General features: G+C 41.9%; 1 protein-coding gene across 1 annotated transcript in view; it reads left to right on the top strand.

Moving 5' to 3' along the window:
• The window catches only part of LOC149449833 (vomeronasal type-2 receptor 26-like), a 48,174-nt gene that overhangs the window by 5,593 nt on the left and 21,675 nt on the right, over positions 1–20,906 (top strand). Inside the window, exons 3-4 of the mRNA XM_089692727.1 lie at positions 6,201–6,549; positions 17,950–18,260. Of these exons, the coding sequence (XP_089548853.1) occupies positions 6,201–6,549; positions 17,950–18,260 (660 nt within the window). The remainder of the gene's footprint in view (positions 1–6,200; positions 6,550–17,949; positions 18,261–20,906) is intronic.

The following is a 20,906-nucleotide window of genomic DNA, read 5'->3' as shown; positions in this document are numbered from 1 at the left end:
ACTTTCCTTGGGACACCCAAAGGTATCCCAGGTCTTTGTGCAGGGAAAAAAAAATTGCTCTGCACCGCTACAGTGTTCAGGTTTGGCTTAAAGAAACGGTGCAACCCTAGGCCAGGGGGCCATGGTTGCAGAGGTCTGTGGTGGCAGAAGGTGATGGTGCTGGGAGGGAGGGGGGTTGGTTCTGTGTTGGCTAGGGCAGCACAAGAACTAAATACACCGCTGAACACATCATGGACCGCAGCGTAGCACAACTTCATAACTCCAGCGCTGCAGTCCTTGGTGCGTTCCAGCTCTCGCTCCAGATGTTTGATTGGTGACCAATTATATAGGGCTACACCGATAGGGCCAGACTGAAAAGTAGGTAAAGTAATAAGATTTATTAGGAATGCACACTTTTTTTTTAAATACAAACACCAACAAAACACAAAACCCCCTATCTAACCTGACAATTAAAGTGACATTAAAGTTTATTTTTTTTTAAATAAACAACAAACATATCATACTTACATGCTCTGTGTAATGGTTTTGCACAGAGAAACCCCAATCCTCCCATTCTCAGGTCCCCTTCCAGCGTTCCCAGCTCCTCCCTCCTCCTTATTGCCCACCATAGGAAGCCGCTTCCTATGGTGGTCACATGTGCATGCTTGCTTCAAAGCTGAGCTTCATGTGTCTATACAGACATACAGCCTGGCTTGGCCTGGCCCCCGCTCTCTACTCACTGGTTTTGAGCCAATGGCTCCCGATGCTGTGGGAGCTGGGAGAGGGAAGAAGAGCTGCTGGAGACGTGCACAGTGCTGGACCAAGATCGAGCTCAGCTGACTATATAGGGGGGCTGTGGGGAGAGCTGCTTCTTTAAAGATTTTTTACAGAGAATGCATTAAGGTCAAATACATTTTACCTTTTCTACCACTTTAATTAAATATGCTATAAACCAATGCAAATTTCCTAAGATATGTACAAGTGTAAACTACCTAAACTAAATGCAAAGCAGCAGGAGGAGTCAGCTAAAGCAGTGTAAGTCAGGAGGTACAAGGAACAGTGGATATGATGGGTCAGGAACAGGACTGGAACAGGAATCACATACACAGGAATCACATACACAGGAATCACATACACAGGAAGCAGGTACAGACAGTAGGAACAGGAGGATGGGGATAAAGGTTCATAGGAAGCAGGATCAGGATAACTGGCAAGGAGAAGCAAGTAAGACAGGTAAGGAACTGGACCAGGACAAGGTTCAGGATCACAGAAAGCAGCAACAGGATGAAAGATAGCAGGGATGAAGTTTGGGATTGGAGGGAGTACCAAGACAAATGTCCCATAATGCATTGCAGTGCCTGGGAAATCTGGTGAGGTACAGAGGTTGCATATCCACATTTAAACATTCTTGTTCTCATCAACATGGGGACAAGGTGCTTTGCCAGGGTTGTCCTTCAAGGCAAGGCCCATATTGAGGCCATGTGGCCTGGTATGGTTCAGGAGAGGGAAAAAGCACCGTCCCCCTATTCCTGGCCATCTAGGCCGCATGCTTGGATAAGGGCCTGGTAGGGATATTGGAGAGAATGATTTTTTTTTTCACTTCTGTGTGGGATTACACCTTAAACTCCACACAAGACTCAACTGGTCAAGTGTAAAATTGAAGAGAATCCATATTGTTCTTTCTGGCAAGTCGCCATAACAATTTTGGGGTTGTCTCCCTGTTTATTTTGGGGGTCACCTCATGCTGTTTACTATCCCCACCATTTTGTTCACATTCACCTTTCAGCTGAATTTCCAATGAAATGGGTTAGGTGGAGATTACTCACTATTAGAAATACTGTTGCACTTCCCACTCCAGCAGGAGGTTTGACTCATTCGCTGAACCTCCAAACAAGCAAAACTCAGTCAGAGCATGGGTTGACGCTGAACTAGAAGCTCATCCCTACTGATAGCCACTGGACCAGCTCTTTCCTGTTGTGTTTTGATTCACTTTCCCCCAGAGATAAACAGACTTTCACATGACTATAATCTTCTTTTGGTGGATCCTCCTAAAGCAAATATTACGGACATGCAGGAACAATTCTACAACTTCTCATGCCCAGTTTTTAGAGTACTTTTGGATTGGCAGAGAAGAAAGAGAGCACATCAGCAACACTGGCGAATAATACTGGCTTCTCTGTGCCTCGTAGGGAGAATATGAGCTTTTTGAGCCAGTCAATCATCATGTGTGCTGTGGATGGATAGGTCTGTCACTCTTCCCAAACAAATGGAGGCATGCCTCTTTTACCCCTTTACTCTGCAAGACTTACTTGTTGAGTCAATTACCCACTACTACCTACATTCCAAGCACACCTACTCCTGCCTTCAGACCAGCCTGGCAATGTTTTTTCAGGTCTATACCTTGCTTTATTTACTATGGGAATAAGGGGTACCATGAATGTGGGTAATAGTGTGAAGTGGTTCTGGTGCACATTGCTTTTGCACTTTTTTGTATTTTTTGCATTTTGTATTTGTTTGACTAACAGCATGCTGTAAACAACAGGCACCTACCACAGCAGATTGCCAGGATATTGAAGGCATGTGCTTTTTTAAAATAAAGAGAAAACAGGTGGCGCACACACCTAGTGCATTATCCAAGGTTTATTGAAAGGAGTGAAAAATAAAAACATACTCACAGACGAAGCCTGTATCTAAAACGCATTGAAAAATGACGATGGCCACAAAGGCAGGCAAGATATTCTCACTATTAGTGCGGTCAAATGGCTGACGTGTTTCAGGGACGAATCCCTTTCCTCAGAGCTAATGACCAGCCTCTGATGCAGATGTGTAATGAATGGATAACCAGCAAGGCTCCCATTATCCATTCATTACACATCTGCATCAGAGGCTGGTCATTAGCTCTGAGGAAAGGGATTCATCCCCGAAACGCGTCAGCATTTGACCGCACTGACAGTGAGAACACCTTGCCTGCCGTTGTGGCCATCATCATTTTTCAATGCTTTTTAGATACAGGCTTCGTCTGTGAGTATGTTTTTATTTTTCACTCCTTTAATAAACCTTGGATAATGCACTAGGTGTGTGCACCACCTGTTTTCTCTTTATCTAGTGGCTGAACTCCCCGTCTGAGGAGGGCTGCACCCCTGAAGCATTTCCTTTGGTTGTCGCTGTCCTTGAACCCCTGGCTTCCCTTTTGGCTGTGCATATCCTGAGGCGCTGGAGAGTACATATGATATCATGTGCTTTTTTTACCCCAAACTCAAAGTCAACACAAAAAAAATTATGATACCCCAGAAAATTAAAACACAAAAAATAGCTCACTTAAAAAAGTTGCTGCAAAAAAAATATTAAAACATTAAGAATGAGTACACAAAATGAAAGAAGGCAGCAAGAGCTAGCAATCGAACATGTTGTTATTACAGATAGTAGTCCTAACAAACAATTTTGGGTTGTGAAGAACTGTGAACATGGTGGTGCTGGAGGTGGGGGTGGGGGGGACAAGAAAATAGATCTTACCACTGCAATTTAGCAAAGTAAAGCACAGTTTTCTTACTGATCCTAACCTTTCTCTATGTAATCAATGATCTCTCCTTATCTCCTCTCTACAGCAATTCATACATGCTGACACTATGGCCTCTCAGAGCATCCCTTTAGAGTGAGGGACCGGGCTATCCAGTCCCTGCCCTCACATTGATTGTTTTGAGTCTGCTGTCTAATTACACTGTTCAACAAATTTTTATTTTTTGCCAGTTTTGGAAACAAAAGGATTCATTTCTTAATGAATTTCACATTCTGAGTTCAAATATAACAATGAAATTTGTCAATTGGCTCTAGTTTTTCTGTAAACGGAAAGTTTTCTACTATAGGCGTAATGACTACATAATGCACAATAATTATATAGATAGATGTCTTTCCACAAATATAAAGCAAGTGATATTGACTACATAAAGCCTAAATGGCATAATATATTGCATAGGATTACCAAGAAAAATTATAGCCATAAGCTAAGTTGAATCATTTTAATACTTAGGATTCTCACTAGTTTTGTCTTCAGTTTGTGTCGGTTTTGCTTCTCTTGGCTTTTCTCTTGTATTCGAGGAAAGGGCTATCTCTTACAACTGCACGTGACTACAGCTTCAGGTTCTTCCTCACTTGACTCAACCACGAAGGATTCTGGTGCTTTAGGAATTGGTAGCCCCTCTCCATGAGGAACTGGACGTATTGCCGATGGAATATTTGGATAGTGCACAGATAACTTTTTCTTCTTATTTAGCCCTTTTACAATTGGAGGCACCATACAAAAGTAACAATTACTAACATGATCTGTTGGCTCTCTCCAAATCATTGGCACAGCGAAAGGCATAGATGCCTTTTTTCCATTCAACCATTGCTCCAGTGCCGTCCCACAAGAATTGCAGCATATATGTGGTGCCCAGCTCTTGTCCTGGTCTCCTATCTTGCAGCCAAAATACAAGTTGTAGGCTTTCCTAATCATTCCTGTTATCCTCCTTTTTTGTGAGATTAAAGTTATTTCACCGCAGATATAGCAGAAATTATCTGCTTTATTCACACAAGTTCGAGGCATTACTGAGTAGCCTATATAAGCATAAAATGAAATGTAAAGACGCTGCGAACTCCAATCAGCTACAGATACTGCAGCTTTTATGCAGTGAAGTGATGCAATTAAAGGCTAATATTGCATCATCTCAGTATACATGCAATTTTCTATTGGTCACCAGTATCAATTGCGCAATATGCAGCTGAAGTTGCATCATAATTTTGAATGGCTTACGTCATTAATGGGTGAATATATCATGGAAACTAGAGCCAATCAACATTTTTTAGGGTCATTTTCGTTTTCAGCACCTCAAAATTATGTAAGATTAGCTAATTTTATGCCCAAAACTTTTTACCTGTTGAACAGTGTTATAAAAGGTTCATAGTAAGGACACACTGATACCGGTCTGAGTATTTTCATGAGTAATTGTACTCGTGAAAATGCTCCTGATACTGGAAACCGATACTTTGCGGTGCAATATGCGTAAATATAAATTGCACCACAAAGATTAGCATGCGATTTGCACAGGAATGTGATTCCTGTCAAAATCACATGTGGTTTCCTCACTGCTCCTGTGTGAACCCAGGATTTTTATAGCTTGAGTTCACACAGATGCGGTGTGGGAAAAATTCTTGTACTCATCCCATGCTGAGCGGAGAGTGGGCGATTGTGGATGCAGACTATGGAAGCAGATGCTCCATATTCTCAGTGGTAGGAGAGGAGAGGAAGTGATGGGGATTTGAAATCGCAGCGATGACAGTATGGGCTACACAGCATCTGACTGGTTAGCACTGTCCATGTGACAGTGCTGACCAATCAAAAGCCCTCTAGCCCAAACTGTCATCTCTGCAAGGAGAGGAGAGAAAGCAATGTGGATTTCAAATCCTCACCACTTCCTCTCCTCTCCCACCACTGAAAATATGGAGCATCTGCCACCATAGTAGATATCCCCACACGCCCACACTCTGCTGCGGGAAACCTCCCTGCACTACTTCTGTATGAACTCAGACTATGACAAGCCTGGATTCACACAGAAGCCATGGGGAAACCACATGTGATTTTGGACAGGAATCACATTCTATTCTTTGCAGTACAATTTGCTTCCATACATTTTGTATAGACGCAAATCGCACCACAAAGTATTGGTAATCGGCATAGGCAAGCACTTGACAGAAAGTATCCATACTTGTCGATAAAGAAAAGGGTATCAGTGCATCCCTAGTTCAGAACGCATTATGGGTGGAAGCCAGAATTCATCCAGTGCAAACTTTACCCAAAATGTACCAGTTTGAGGAGAATTTGAATCCTGGAAAATCATTTCAAATTCATCATCAGGCAAATCTAAATCTCATTCCTATAGTGCACTTGTTGAAGCCATGATATGTGTATGATAGAGGCATCGGCTTATGCGGCTCTTGCTCCTTACTACAGATCCAGCTTTATAAGTAGCATTGCTCTCTGTTTGATGCTCAGGGATGGGGGGGTCAGCAATCCCAGACCACCATCTACCAGTCACCTGGCTGCGATCTACTGGTAGATCACAATCTACAGGTTGCTGCCCCCGGTCTAGACTATAGTAGACTGATTTAATTCCTTTTATCTTGTGGATATATTTCATAAAATCGACTTCAGCATTGAAAATAATGTCTCTTTTTCTGTTCTATAGATCAGTTATGGAGCTACGGACTATTCTCTAACCAACAGGCTTCTCTATCCTCATGTATTCCGGACAGTTCAGAATGACCACGTTCATTATATGGCTGTTATTAAGTTGCTGAAACATTTTAGCTGGACGTGGGTTGGAATAATTGCATCACAAGATGATGCCGGAGACCAAGATAAAGAGATATTAATAAAGTACATGAAAAGTAACAGTATTTGTGTGGAATATACAATATCAATCGGGTCTTATATGTTTGCTGATGACATTGATATAGACCGTGCTATAAAACGTGATATCTCTGTTATTAAAGAGTCTAAAGCTAAAGTAATTGTAATATGTGGATCACTTATCAGTCAGAGTGTATTTTATATGTATTTACATGATGTAAGTACTAGCTTTGAAAAAACATTTATCTTTCCTCCTCTGAGGTATTTGAGCTTTTCTGGATATACTCCAATACTTGCCTTTAATGGTAGCTTGGCTGTGGATTTATACCCTTTATTCATCCCAAATAAACAACATTTTTTTGATGGAATCGACAAGACTTTTAGCTTAACTAATTCATTTGGAGACATCTATATTTTATCAATGGCAAAGTGTATGTCTGCAAACAAAGAAAATGAAAATAGTACCATATCATGTCCACTTAACTATACTGATTGTATAATGGAAGAAATGTGTCCAAATTTATTTCCTTTTGTGCATCAAGGACTCGCTCCACGAATGTATTATGCAGTGAAAGCTATGGCTGAAGTACTGCATTATATGAACCTGATCTATAAAGGAACATTGTATACAAAACAACCTTACAGGCACAAGGTAGAGTACTCTCTTTTTTTGGAAAAGTATAAAATAAAAAAGCGATATGGTCCAATATCAAATATTCAATCCCTCTACCAAAAAAAAATGTTCCTCTAATAAAACAGTTTTGTTGTAGATGCTGACCAGGGGGGCAAACATGACCAATTGGCCCATTCATGGTAGGGACACTTTCAGGGACAAATCACGCTGCAATATGAACAGGGTGAATAAATGTTTTTTGCACTAATGTTTCCTTGCTCTGTCAGGCTTCCCTCTACTAAGTCACTGCTCACACCGCTGAGATTTAAAATTGCGCAATTCGTGTGCAATTTCAGGGTGATTTCTGAAGACTTTATTACTACTTGTGAAGATTTTCAACAATTTCTTGCAATTTGCAGTGCGACTTCCATGATATTCTATGTATGTGAAATCGCAACAAAACTGCAGAAAAAGTAATGCAAGAACTACTTTAGAAATTGCGCTGCAGCAAATCGCACGTGTTAAGACACTGACATTCTTTAAATACGATTTCAGGTGCTATTTCAATTTGCACCAGTATGATCGAGCATTAAAATGTGTTTTCAACTACACCCTATACATATACACCACTAAGTGTCTGCTACGTAGTTTGATGGACCTTTGGACGGGTGTTGTTTCTGTTGTTGTTTGGTGTGTGCTTTATTATTATTATTTTTATTTAATTATTTTATTTAATTATTTATTATTATTTTATTTAAGGAAGCCAGTAAAGAAATGTCATTTTCAGCAAATAAACTGGTTCTAAAGGTTGAAGGTTTTTTCTACCTTTAAGCATTTTATGGATAAAGGTAGAAAAATTTAGTGTGCAGATCCCCCCTCACCCCACCCCCCTTCCCCCAATACTTACCTGAGTCCAATCTCAATCCAGCGATGTGCATGAGAGCAGCTGCTCTGCTAGCTCTCTCCCTCCTCAGTGGCTCAGGCATAGCAGGGGGAGCCATTGGCTCCCACTATTGTCAATCACAGCCAGCGAGGAGGGAGCTGGGGGTGGGGACATGCTGCACTCTGTATGTCTTATGGACTTACAGGGCTGGCTCTGGAGTGAGCACGCATGAGTGCCCTAGAGCAAGTGGCTTGCTCTGAGGACACTCAGCAGGGATTGAGCCACGAGTGGTGGCAAGGGCCCCAAGAAAAGAAGGATTGGGGCTACTCTGTGCAATTATATAGATCAGTTAACTACTTGCCAACTGCAGATAGCCGAATGACGGCTACACTGCGGCCGGCTAGTTCTGGGAGGGTGTCATATGACGTCCTCCCAGAACGCGCTCTCCTGCGTGCCCCCAGGGGCACGCACCCAGTGATCTCCATAACTGCTGTGTCCTACGGACACAGCTGATCACGTGATGTGGTAAAAGGCCAATCACAGCGGCCTTTTACCACGTGATCAGTCATGTCCAATGACACGCTGATTACCGGGAAATGCAATTGCCGGTTCTCGGCTGCACTTTCCTCACGCTGTCAGAGCGTGAGGAAAGTACTGCCGAGAGCCGGCAGTTGTCAGAGCAGGGATCGGCACCGATCACCAGGGCACTGATGATTAGTGCCCTGATAATCGGTGCCCAGCAGTGCCACCCACCAGTTCCGCCCACCTGTGCCCAGCAGTGCGCCCACTAGCTCCGCCCACCTGTGCCAGCAGTGCACCCACCTGTGCCCAGCAGTGCCCACCAGTGCCACCCAGCAGTGCCACCTACCTGTGCCCAGAAGTGCCACCTACCTGTGCCCAGAAGTGCCACCCACCTGTGCCCACCCACCTGTGCCCACCAGTGCCACCCACCAGTGCCCATCAATGCAGCTAGTCAGTGCCACCAGTCAGTGCCTAGCAGTTGTGCCATTCAGTGCCCAGCAGTTGCACCAGTCAATGCCTAGCAGTGCCGCCACTCAGTGCCCAGCAGTGATGCCAGTCAGTGCCACCTATCAGTGCTGTCTATCAGTACCCATTATCAGTGCCGCCTATCCGTGACACCTCATTAGTGCTGCCTATCAGTGCCACCTATCCGTGCCACCTCATTAGTGCTGCCTATCAGTGCCGCCTATCAGTGGCCTTCAGTGCTGCCTATCAGCGCTGCCTATAAGTGCCCATCACTGCTGCCTCATCAACGCACATCAGTGAAGGAGAAAAATTACCTGTTTGAAAAATTTTATAATAGAAACAAAGAAACTTTTTTTTTTTCAAATTTTTTGCACACTTTCTGTTTATAGTGCAAAAAGTAAAGTGCCCAGCAGCGATTAAATACCACCAAAAGAAAGCTCTATTTGCGAGAAAAAAATGATAAAAATTTCATATGGGTACAATGTTGCATGACCGCGCAATTGTCAGTCAAAGTGCGACAGCGCTGAAAGCTGAAAATTGGCCTGGTAAAGAAGGGGGTATAAGTGCCCTGTAGGCAAGTGGTTAAGTATAATATGTTTGTTATTTTAAAAAAGCCATAAACGTACTCTGAATCTGGAATTTTAAGGGGGTTACCCACTAAAAAATAAAGGAACCAAATGTATGAGGTTTCCCAGGAAATCCATAACACACCCTTTGGATCTGGTATAGATTTTCTCATGAAAAAAAAAAAATAGTGTGAAGCCGCCTTAAAAATGCAAAGCAGAGCATTAATCTGATTATGCAGTCTGGATGGCCAGAAGAGTGGGGAACAAATGTGTGCCCCCCCCCCCTTTCCTGGATCCTACCAGCCCACAAGACCTGCTACAGAATTATTATTATTATTATTATACAGGATTTATATAGCGCCAGAAAGGTTTGCTCAGCGCTGTACATTATAGTGGGGGACAGAACATGAGACAATACAGTAACAAAACAATACACGAGGGGTTCGAGGGTCCTGCTCCTTGGAGCTTACAATCTAGGAGGGAGGGGATAGTGGTACAGGAGGAAGTGGCTGTGGGGGATGGAGTGGTAGAAGGAGTGGAGGAGATTGGCTGTTAGGTGAGGGTGGGGTAGGCTTCCCTGAAGAGATGGGTTTTCAGGGTGCGCCTAAAGGTGAGGAGGGTAGGTGACAGTCTGATGGATTGGGGTAGTGAGTTCCAGAGGATGGGGGAAGTCCTGGAGAAGTCCTGCAGTCGGGCATGGGAGGTGGAGACCAGGGAATTCAACAAATGCCTACCAAAACTTTTCTGGAGGTACAACCCTTTCAAATAACCTGTGGCTGCTTCAAAAAGCCCTGCCTTCTGTTTTGATAGCGTTGTCAACATGTGCAGAAGATTCAGGAAGTTATTAATAATGACAGTTTTACAAAGTGGTGCCATTAATGTACCAAATTCAAAAATAATTTCCTTCAGTTTGTAGATAATGAAAGTGGAGGTGTATAAGACTTGTGTCTGTCTCTGTCCTCTGCTGTGTAGCCGAGTGGCAGATTTGTTGCGTCTACTGCCTCCCCTTCTACCTGTCACTGGTTGTTAATGATGCTGTTGACTTTACAGCCGACTAGACATGTGCATTTAGTTTTGTAACAAATCAATTTTCAGACAAAAATTTGATTTTTGGAGATTCCAATGTATTGAAATTTCTGACGAGACATAATAACACGTCAATGAGTCTGAAAAATGTTATCATGATGGTAAAAAATAAAATTTTCTAATTTGTTTGATAATTCAGATTCAAGTAAAGTTGGAATTTAAACTGAATTTGTAATTGTCAGTCAGTCAGTCAGTTCAGTTCCACAGTCTAATGCAATTCTTAGCTTTGAAAATGTATAAATGAATAACGAATCCAACTGAAAACTAATACATATATAGCGATCTTTAGAAAAAACTGATACATTATTTGTATCCACCGGGACCAACTTGTATATGAAATGAATGCCGAAGATATGAAATGATGTCACAGTGGATGGAGCCTGATGGGGACGCTGAGATACTAGTTCCCCCACATGTCCACTTTCTACTTTTGATTGATATCAGGCATCGGGCAGTTTCTATAGCCATAAGAAGGCTGTCTAGTTTCTTAACCACTTGCCTTCCTGTGGATTTACCCCCCTTCCTGACCAGGCTTTTTTTTGCTGTTTGGCTCTGCACTACTTCAACTGATAACTGCGCGGTCATGCAATGCTGCACCCAAACAAAATTAACATCCTTTTTTCACACAAATAGTGCTTTCTTTCAATGGTATTTAATCACCTGTGCGCTTTTTATTTTTTGCGCTATAAACAAAAAAAGACTGAAAATTTTTTAAAAAAACCCAACATTTTCTACTTTCGGCTATAAAAAATATATCGTAAACTCAAAGTTAGTCATAAATTTAAGCCAAAATGTATTCTGCTCCATGTTTTTGGTAAAAAAAAATCCCAATATGTGTATATTGATTGCTTTGTGTGGAAGTTATAGCGTCTACAAACTATGGTATAGATACTACAATTTGCGCCATTTTTTTGCTATACAGCGCTGCGCTAGTTTAACAGACAATTGCGCGGTCATGCAATATGGTACATAAATGAAATTTATGTCCTTTTTTCATACAAATAGAGCTTTCTTTTGGTGGTATTTGATCACCTGTGCACTTTTTATTTTTGGCCCTATAAACAGAAAAATTTGAAGAAAAAAACATTTTTTTGAAAAATACAATATTTTCTCATTTCAGTCATAAAAAATATCCCAAAAAACTAAAATTTCATCATAAATTTAGGCCAAAATGTATTCTGCTACATGTTTTTGGTTAAAAAATCCCAGGAAGTGTATATTGATTGCTTTGTGTGAAAGTTACTGTATAGCCTCTACAAACTATGGTATAGATAATGGAATTTACACAGCTTTTACTTTCTGATGCCCATCACATTTCTTGAGGTGCTAAAATACCAGGATAGTACAAACAACCTCAAATGACCCCTTTTCGGAAAGTATACACCGTAAGCTATCTGCTGAGAGGCATATTGAGTCCATGGAAGATTTATTTTTTTTTACAAGTTTCTGGAAAATGACAAAAACATTTTTTTTTTACACAAAGTTGTCATTTAAATGATTTATTTCTTGCACAAGCCATGGGTATATGTGGAATTACACCCCAAAGTACATTCTGCTACTTCTACCGAGTATGGGGATACCACATGTGTGAGACCACTTTGATAGCCTGAAAGTGCGTAACTTCCTCATTTCATTTCCTCACTACCTATCACAGTTTTGAAGGCCCTAACATGCCAGGATAGCACCAAACCCCCAAAATGACCCCCTTCTGGAAAGTAGACACCCCAAGGAATTTAAAAAGATTCATGGTGAGTATTTTGCAGATCTCATTTTTTCTCACAAGGTTTTGAAATAGAAAAAAAGAATAGAAAAAATGTTTTTGTTTATTTTCTTCATTTTCCAAAAAAATTGTGGCAACAAATGAGATCTGCAAAATACTTGCCATGCTTCTTACTCCTTGGGGTGTCTACTTTCCAAAACGGGGTAATTTAATTTAGGGGGGTTAGGTGCTATCCTGGTATTTCAGGGCCTCCAAAACTATGATAGGTAGTCAGGAAGTGTAATGAGGAAATAAAGCCCTTTAAAAGCCTGAAGGTGCTTATTGGATTTTGGCATTAGAAGTTTATGCCACACATCTCTCACTCTTCTAACCACCTGAAGACCAAGCCTTTTCTGACACTTTTTGTTCACATGAAAAAAAATCAGTATTTTTTGCTAGGAAATTAATTTAAACCCCCAAACATTATATATTTTTTTAAAGCAGACAGCCTAGTGAATAAAATGGTGGGTATAACAATTTTTTATGTCACATAGAACTCGCGCAGCGATTTTTCGAAAACAATTTAAAAAAATAATACACTTTTTAGTTTTAATACACAAAAACACAATATATTGGCCAATAGATACCAAACATGACATGCTTTAAAACTGTGCATCCCCCGTGCAATGGTGACAAACTGCATACATTTTTAATATCCATAGGCAAAATATTAAAAGCCTTTAAAAGCTACCATTTTAGATTTACAGAGGAGGTCTAGTGCTAGAATTACTGACGTTCACGACAACACCTCACATTTAGGATGCAACCACTGTTTACATACCGTCACAGGGTCAATGCTTGTGCACAAAGGTGTGCGCGCATGGGAGGGGCGAGTTTTTTTTTTTTTTTTTTATTATTATTCTTACACTGTACCATTCATTTTTTTTTTTTTTGATCACTTTTAATGCTATCACAGGGAATGCAAATATCCCCGATAACTTCAATGGGCGTTGTCATATATTCTTTTTTGAGAAATCTGGGGTCTATCAGACTCTGGATATCTCCTCTGCCCTTACATTATCTAATCAAACCAAGTTCAGTGTGATCAGATGCTTTCCCAATTTACAAATGGCGCTGTTTATATCCTGCGAAACTGAAGTGATGAAATGCTTGTAGCTTCCGAATTCTTAGGCTATAGAGATGATTGGCACCACTCTGGTCTCCAATCAGCTCTATGGTCAGCCAGCTGCATTCTCAGGTTCCCCTGATGGCACGGGACTGCCCGAGAAGGCAGTGGAAGGCAGCGGGGGAGGGGGTCATCATCTCCTGCTGCTTGTAAAAGCAATCCTGCAGCTAATTAGCCACTAGGATTGCTTTTACATGAAAGCCGATCACCGGCTGAAAAAAATGACACCAGGATGATTCCTGCAGCTTTAGGCATCATCCTGGTATAACCATTCAAAGTCCTGTGATGTACCAGTACATCGCTGATCCTTGTTGGGTATATATGCTATGTTCTATTTTTTTTTTGTATGTAGCCTGTGGACTGAATAAAAAAAAAAAAGAAATCTCTGCCAAAAAAAGTGTGTGGTATGCCCACAATTAGAATATACCGCCATGCATCCACCCACTTCTAATGGTGGGCACACATTAGGTCACACTTTGCCACAAGCGCCAGTTCCAAGATTGTACAAATATCTAAATAGTGGCACACTTGAATAAAAATTGTCCACGTATAAGTGGTACCCCATATGGAAAAAGGATGACATCAAGTCCCAAACTATCTTGCCACTGCTCCCCATGTAGTCGGGCATCCGAGTATAGCCTGTTGCCCTCTCACAGGTCTTCTACATCTTGACCCCATATCTGGCATGCTTGCTGGGGAGAAATTGTTTGAATGCAAGGTGGCCAGTAAAATTAATCAGGGACTCATCAACGCAGATGTTTTGCTGGGGAGTATAGACATCTGCAAATTTTTGATTAAGGTGATACATAAGGGGCTAAATTTTGTGGAGCCGGTCAAATTCAGGGTCACCTCAAGGACAACAGAGTGTATTGTTGTTGAAATGCATAAAACACATTATACTCTCATATCTATGCCTGGCCATGGCAGCAGAGAATACGGCATATGATGAATCAGGTCTGTGAACCAATACAACCGAATTCATTTTTTATTTAGTAATGCCCATGTTGAGGGTTAGGCCCAAAAAAAATGTCAATTTCGAAAACCATAATGAGTTTCCCTGAGACTGGTCTGGCAAGGTTTGAATTTGGGTTGGTGGCGATAAATTGTTGTGCATATAAATTACTTTGATCCACAATCAACGCATACAGATATTCCGTGAAAAACAGCTACAAAAAATCAAGGGGAGGAGTTAACTTTGCTATTTCCACCTGAATTCTGGGTTGGGCAGTGAACGGGGGAAGTACAGATGCTGCAGAATTTGTGGGCTGTCAATCGGGATTTGCAAGCACATTTGGAAGGATACTAGGGGCTCTACGGGCCTGTGTGCAAATTCTTGGTGGTTGCGGAACAATACTTGTGCTCGCCACCACACCAGCTTATACTGCACTTGTGGGACTTGCCACGTCGCCAAGTCATAATGCAGTGCTGGTATCATTATTATTATTATACAGGATTTATATAGCGCCAACAGTTTGCTCAGCGCTACAATATAATGGGAGACAATACAGAACAATACAGTTCAATACAAGAGGGTTAGGAGGGCCTGATCCTAGGAGCTTACAATCTAAGAGATTTGTGAAAGACCAGGATGTACTAGGCCACTAGTACTCGCCAGTTCACCAAAAGGTAGCGTGGCACTAGTACTGGCACTCTGCTGCATATGAGAGTCATCAAAATTTACCGACAAGTGCTAACAGAGATCAGGCCTGATTCTGCCAACACTGCGGTTTTGTGTGCAATGTATCAAGTGACAGGGACCTACTGACACTGCACTTGCTGAGGGAGAAGGGGGGGTAAGCGTAGGGGGCTAAACTCAGGTGCTGGCAGGTGTCGGGGCTGATCCCGCTATTGATTCGTTCAGACACTATACTAGCAATGGAGGTTTATTGTGCATGAATGTCTTCCTGGCAGTCAAGGGTTTAAATGTGATGATTGGTGTACTGACGGGCACTCTGACACTATCTGGGAGATGCGTGAAAACCACGGGAGCGCCAATCACGTATATATATAGGGATTTGTGCACCCATGCCACCCTGTAGCAGTATTTCTGCTATAGGGCGGTCAGGAAGCGGTTACAGAAGCAGTTTGTGTTTCATCGCTGTGTTACTTTATCTGACAATTGCACGGTCATGCAACACTGAACCTAAATTAAATTTATGTCCTTTTTTTTCCCACAAATTGAGCTTTCTTTCGGTAGTATTTGATCGCCTGTGCATTTTTTATTTTTTGCACTATAAAAAAAAGGCTGACAATTTTGAGAAAAAAATTGGACTTGGACTTTTTGCTATAAAACATGTCCAGTAAAAAAATTTAAAAATCAAATTTTGTCATAAATTTCAGCCAAAATGCATTCTGCGACACGTCTTTGCTAAAAAAAAATCCCAATACGTGTAAATTAATTGGTTTACGTGAAAGTTATAGCGTTTACAAATGGTGGTATAGATAGTGGATTTTTAATTTTTTTTTTACTAATAATGGCGGCGATCGGTGACTTATGGCGATGATCAGCGACTAATGGCGGCGATCAGCGACTTATGGCAGGACTGCGGCAGACATTCTGATACTGGGGGGGAATTGACTTGGGGTCACTGACATCCCCAGTGACACCAATACAGTGATCAGTGAAAAAAAAACACTGACACTGTACTAATGGCACTGGGAAGGAAGGGGTTAACTTTTTTAGGCAATCAAAGGGTTAACTGTGTGAGCAGAGTGTTTTACTAGTGGACGGGGGGGGGGGGTACTTCACTGTTGCATGCTGTCATGGAAAGCTAATCTCTGCTCTCCGTGACAGTGTGTTGGGAACTGACAGGGAGCAGAGCTGCATTGAAAACAATGCAGCTGTGCTCTGGGTCACTGTTTGCCGGCAATAAAAGATGCTCCCATAGCGTATCAAAGTTTTAATTGCTCAAATGGTATAAAAGTTACAAATCTCACTCACATTTCTCACATAAATAATAAGCCTCTGTACATATCCACATGCTGTGGGTGTACTTTACATGGATCTGAATAGGAGTTCCAAGTTGGCGTCCACGCCGAAAGTTGCGTCAACATGCCCGAAAGTTGCGTCACCACATGCCCATGCATTACGCCACAATGCCATGTGACTTCATCAGGAACCTGATGAAGGGAGCACTATGGGAGCATCTTTTATTCTCTCTTTGGCCATATGAGGAGCTATTACTTCTAGGACCACTTTGAGGAGGCTGCGCGTAGGACCTTGCCCACCAGTGAGGGAAACTGACATAGCGGTGGACCGTACATCCGTTGGAGAGGGTCCAGGTTCCAGACCTGTGGTGTTTGTTACCGAAAGGCATGCTGACCCTGCAGGATCACCGCATGGAGGTGAGGGGCCATTGCACCTAGTGTGGGATTCACAGTATCCTGTTTCATATTCATGTTAATTACAGGACTACAGAGCACCTCCATCATTTGGACTGTTCTAGACTTTTTGCAATGAATTGGACATTTATTTCACGTTTGCTATTATTATTTAGAACACGTAATCATTTCTTAGGTATGGACTTTTACATTCATATTGGTTTGTGGTTTATCCACTGATTTATGAATGAAGTTTATGGATAAAGTGAGGTGTTGGTGTCACATATTTTCATGTTTATTTAGAACCCCCATTTGGGGTCACGTATTACTTCAATATTTATAGGCAATCCAGTCTATTTTTTCTGTTCACTTATCCCCGATAAAGGGGGTCACACATTTGTTTATTCAGCGATTGTTAGTTGTTCACAGGCGTTTAGCCTGATTCCTCTACTTTTTTCACGTTTACACAATTTGTGGTTTCAGGGATTCACTTTGCGTATATCCCCCATTGGGATCAATGTTATTTTCTTTATTCACTAGTTGGCCTTGGACATGCAGGTTATACATGCGTTTGTGTCACTCTATTGCATCTATTTACTCTTGTTGTTTTTAGGGTTCTATATTCATTATCACGGCAGGCATTGTGTGTATGTGTATATATACATGTTTAGATTTTCTCTGTGTGGCTCATTTTTGCCCAATAAGGGGAGGTGTTGCTGTTGTTTTGTCTTTTGTTATTTTTGGGGTATTTATTTCATATATGCTGTTTATTTAGTCACATAGATACTCAGGTATTGTTTTGTATAGGGGGGTGTATTGTTTATGATTCACATTATTACACAGTGCATTTATTAGCGCAGCATCACATTATTACACAATCAACAGCAGCAACTAGCTCTCCCTGCAAACACTGCTTGATCTGTCCCTAATATGATATATGACTGTCCACCAGTATCTCAGTTTTCTCTCTAGTGTTCTGATCGTCTCTGCTAGTGGTCCCTGCTAGTGGTCCTATCGCTTCTTCCTCCTCAGTCTGCTAGTATCTGGGGAAGCAACCTTAGGAAATAGTCCAAACCTCTGTGAGGGGTCCCTAGTGAATATTGCCCGTTCTTCAGACTCCACTCCTCAGGGAACCCAGACATAGTCAGAGTAGGGTCCAGGTCACTCCACTATGCTCAGTTTGTGACAACTAAGTATATTGAGTATTTTCTACAAGATCAGGAGATAATCTGATGGACACTGAGGGCTGGATATAAATATTGATTTCCCTTTGTCTGGTTGCTTTTCTTTACTTAACACGTTTTATCTTTCTATATTCAAACTGAAGTTGTATCATCTTTTAAAAGAAATTAAATATGAATTTGGATTACTCGAGCCAAGATCATTTTTTAATGAATACGGAGAATTTGTTTATCATTACAAAATACTAAATTGGGTATTTAAGGATAATCGCACTATGATTTATAATGATGTGGGAAATTTTACATCCTGGGCACCAGAAGATCAGCAATTACAAATGAATACTAAAGCCATAACATGGAAGCTTGGCAATGAGGTAAGTCCATGATATACACTCACCGGCCACTTTATTAGGTCCACTTTGCTAGTACCTGTTGGACCCCCTTTTGCCTTCAGAACTGCCTTCATTCTTCATGGCATAGATTCAAAGAGGTGTTGAAAACATTTCTCAGAGATTTTGCTCCATATTAACATTATAGCAGTTGCTGCAGATTTGTTGGCTGCACATCCATTATGCGACTGTCCCGTTCCCCCACATCCGAAAGTCCTCTATTGAATTGACATCTGGTGACTATGGAGGCCATTGGAGTGCAGTGAACTCATTGTCATGTTCTAGAAACTGGTTTGAGATGATTTGAGCTTTGTGACATTATCCTGCTGGAAGTAGCCATCAGAAGATGAGGACACTGTAATCAGAAAGGGATTGACACGGTCACCAAAAATAATCAGGGAGGCTGTGGCATTTAAACAATGCTCAATTAGGACTCAGGGGCCCAAAGTGTGCCAAGAAATACCTCCACACCATTACACCACCACCAGCTTGAATCATTGATACAAGGCAGGATGGATCCATGATTTCATGTTGTTTACACCAAATTCTGACCCTACCATCTGAATGTCACAGTTTAAATCGAGGCTCATCAGACTAGGCAACGTTATTCCAATCTTCTATTGTCCCATTTTGGTGAGCCTGTGTGAATTGTAGCCTCTGTTTCCTGTTCTTAGCTGACAGGAGTGGCACCTGGTGTGGTCTTCTGCTGCTGTAGCCCATCTGCTTCAAGGTTGGATGTGTTGTGCATTCAGAGATGGTATTCTGCATACCTTGGTTGTAATGAGTGGTTATTTGAGTTATTGTTGCCTTTTTATCCTCTTGAACCAATCTGTCCATTTTCCACTGACCTCTGACATCAACAAGGCATTTTTGTCCACACAACTGCCACTCACTGGATATTTTCTCTTTTGCGGACCATTCTCTGTAAACCCTAGAGATGGTTGTGAGTGAAAATCCCAGTAGATTAGCAATTTTTTAAATACTCAGACCAGCCCATCTGGCACCAACAACCATTCCATGTTCAAAGCCACTTAAATTCCCTGTATTCCCCATTCTGATGCTCAGAACTTTAGCAAGTCGTCTTCATCATGTCTAGATGCCTAAATGCAGTTGCTGTCATCTGATTGGCTAAAATGATCAAAATGAAAAACGTATGTGCTGAAGACTGGCCCGTGGGGTGCATGAGGCGCAATCCTGAGAGGATGTCATATGACGTCCACCCAGAATAGAAGTGCTCCCGCTCAGCTGTCATATTGCTATAGACCGGGAGAGAGAGAGTTTATATAGTGCCAACAGTTTACGCAGCAATTTACAATAAAAATATATATATTGTATTTATAGGGTGGACAGCACCAGCAGGAATCTTAGCTTGGAACCAGGTATGCCCCAAAAAAACCCCAAAACAAACAGAATACAAGGAGATTACAGCACAGAGCGCTTAATGCATTGCTCCTATTAGATAAAAAATAATCTGGTCACTTGAGGCATCCCTGCCCTTATAATCACTGACCTGCACAATGCAGTAGAAATAGAGATACACTATATTGCCAAACATATTTGGCCAGCCCTCCAAATCACCGGATCCAGGTTTTCCAATCCCCTCCATGGACACAGGTGTATAAAATCAAGTCCCTAGGCATGCAGACTGCTTCTACAAACATTTGTGAAAGAATGGGTCGCTCTCAGGAGCTCAGTGACTCCAAGCGTGGTCCTGTGATAGGTTGTCACCTGTTCAATAAGTCCATCCATGACATTTCCTGGCTACTAAATATTCCACGGTCAACTGTTAGTGGGATTATAACAAAGTGGAAGCAACTGGGAACAACAGCAACTCAGCCACCAAGTGGTAGGCCACGTAAAATGATAGAGCAGTGTCAGAGCATGCTGAAGCGCACAGTGCACAGAAATTGCCAACTGTCTGCAGAGTCAATAGCTAAAGACCTCCAAACTTCATGTGGCCTTCAGATAAGCACAACAAAAGTGCGTAGAGAGCTTCACGAAATGGCTTTCCATGGCTGAGTAGCTGCATCCAAGCCTTACATTGCCAAGTGCAATGCAAAGAGAAGGATGCAGTGGAGTGAAGCACGCCACCACTGGACTCTAGATCAGTAGATACCTGTTCTCTGGAATGATGAATCATATTTCTCTGATTGGCAATCCAATGCATGTGTCTGCATTTGGTGATTGCCAGGAGAACGGTACTTGCCTGACTGAATTGTGCCAAGTGCAAAGTTTGGTGGAGGGGGGATTATGATGTGGGGTGGTCTTTCAGGTGTTGGGCTTGGCCCATTAGGACCAGTGAAGGGAACTCTTAAGGCATCACCTTACCAGGACATTTTGGACAATTACATGCTCTCAGGTTTGTGGGAAGAGTTTGGGGATGGCCTCTTCCTGTTCCAACATGACTGTGCACCAGTGCACAAAGTAAGGTCCATATAGACATGGAGGAGCAATTTTGGGCTGGAGGAACTTAACTTGACTGACCTCAACCAAAACACCTTTGGGAAGAAGTAGAGTGGAGACTGTGTCAGGTCTTCTTGTCCAACATCAGTGCCTGACCTCACAAATGCGCTTCTGGAAGAATGGTCAAACATTCCCATGGACACCCTCCTAAAATTTATGGACAACCTT

This window comes from Staurois parvus, unplaced genomic scaffold (genome assembly GCF_062004578.1).
Source record: "Staurois parvus isolate SC_StPar_1 unplaced genomic scaffold, SC_StPar_1.0 ptg000602l, whole genome shotgun sequence".
Taxonomy (NCBI): domain Eukaryota; kingdom Metazoa; phylum Chordata; class Amphibia; order Anura; family Ranidae; genus Staurois; species Staurois parvus.
The sequence above is the reverse complement of the archived record's forward strand: the minus strand, read 5'-3'. Positions and strand labels throughout refer to the sequence as shown.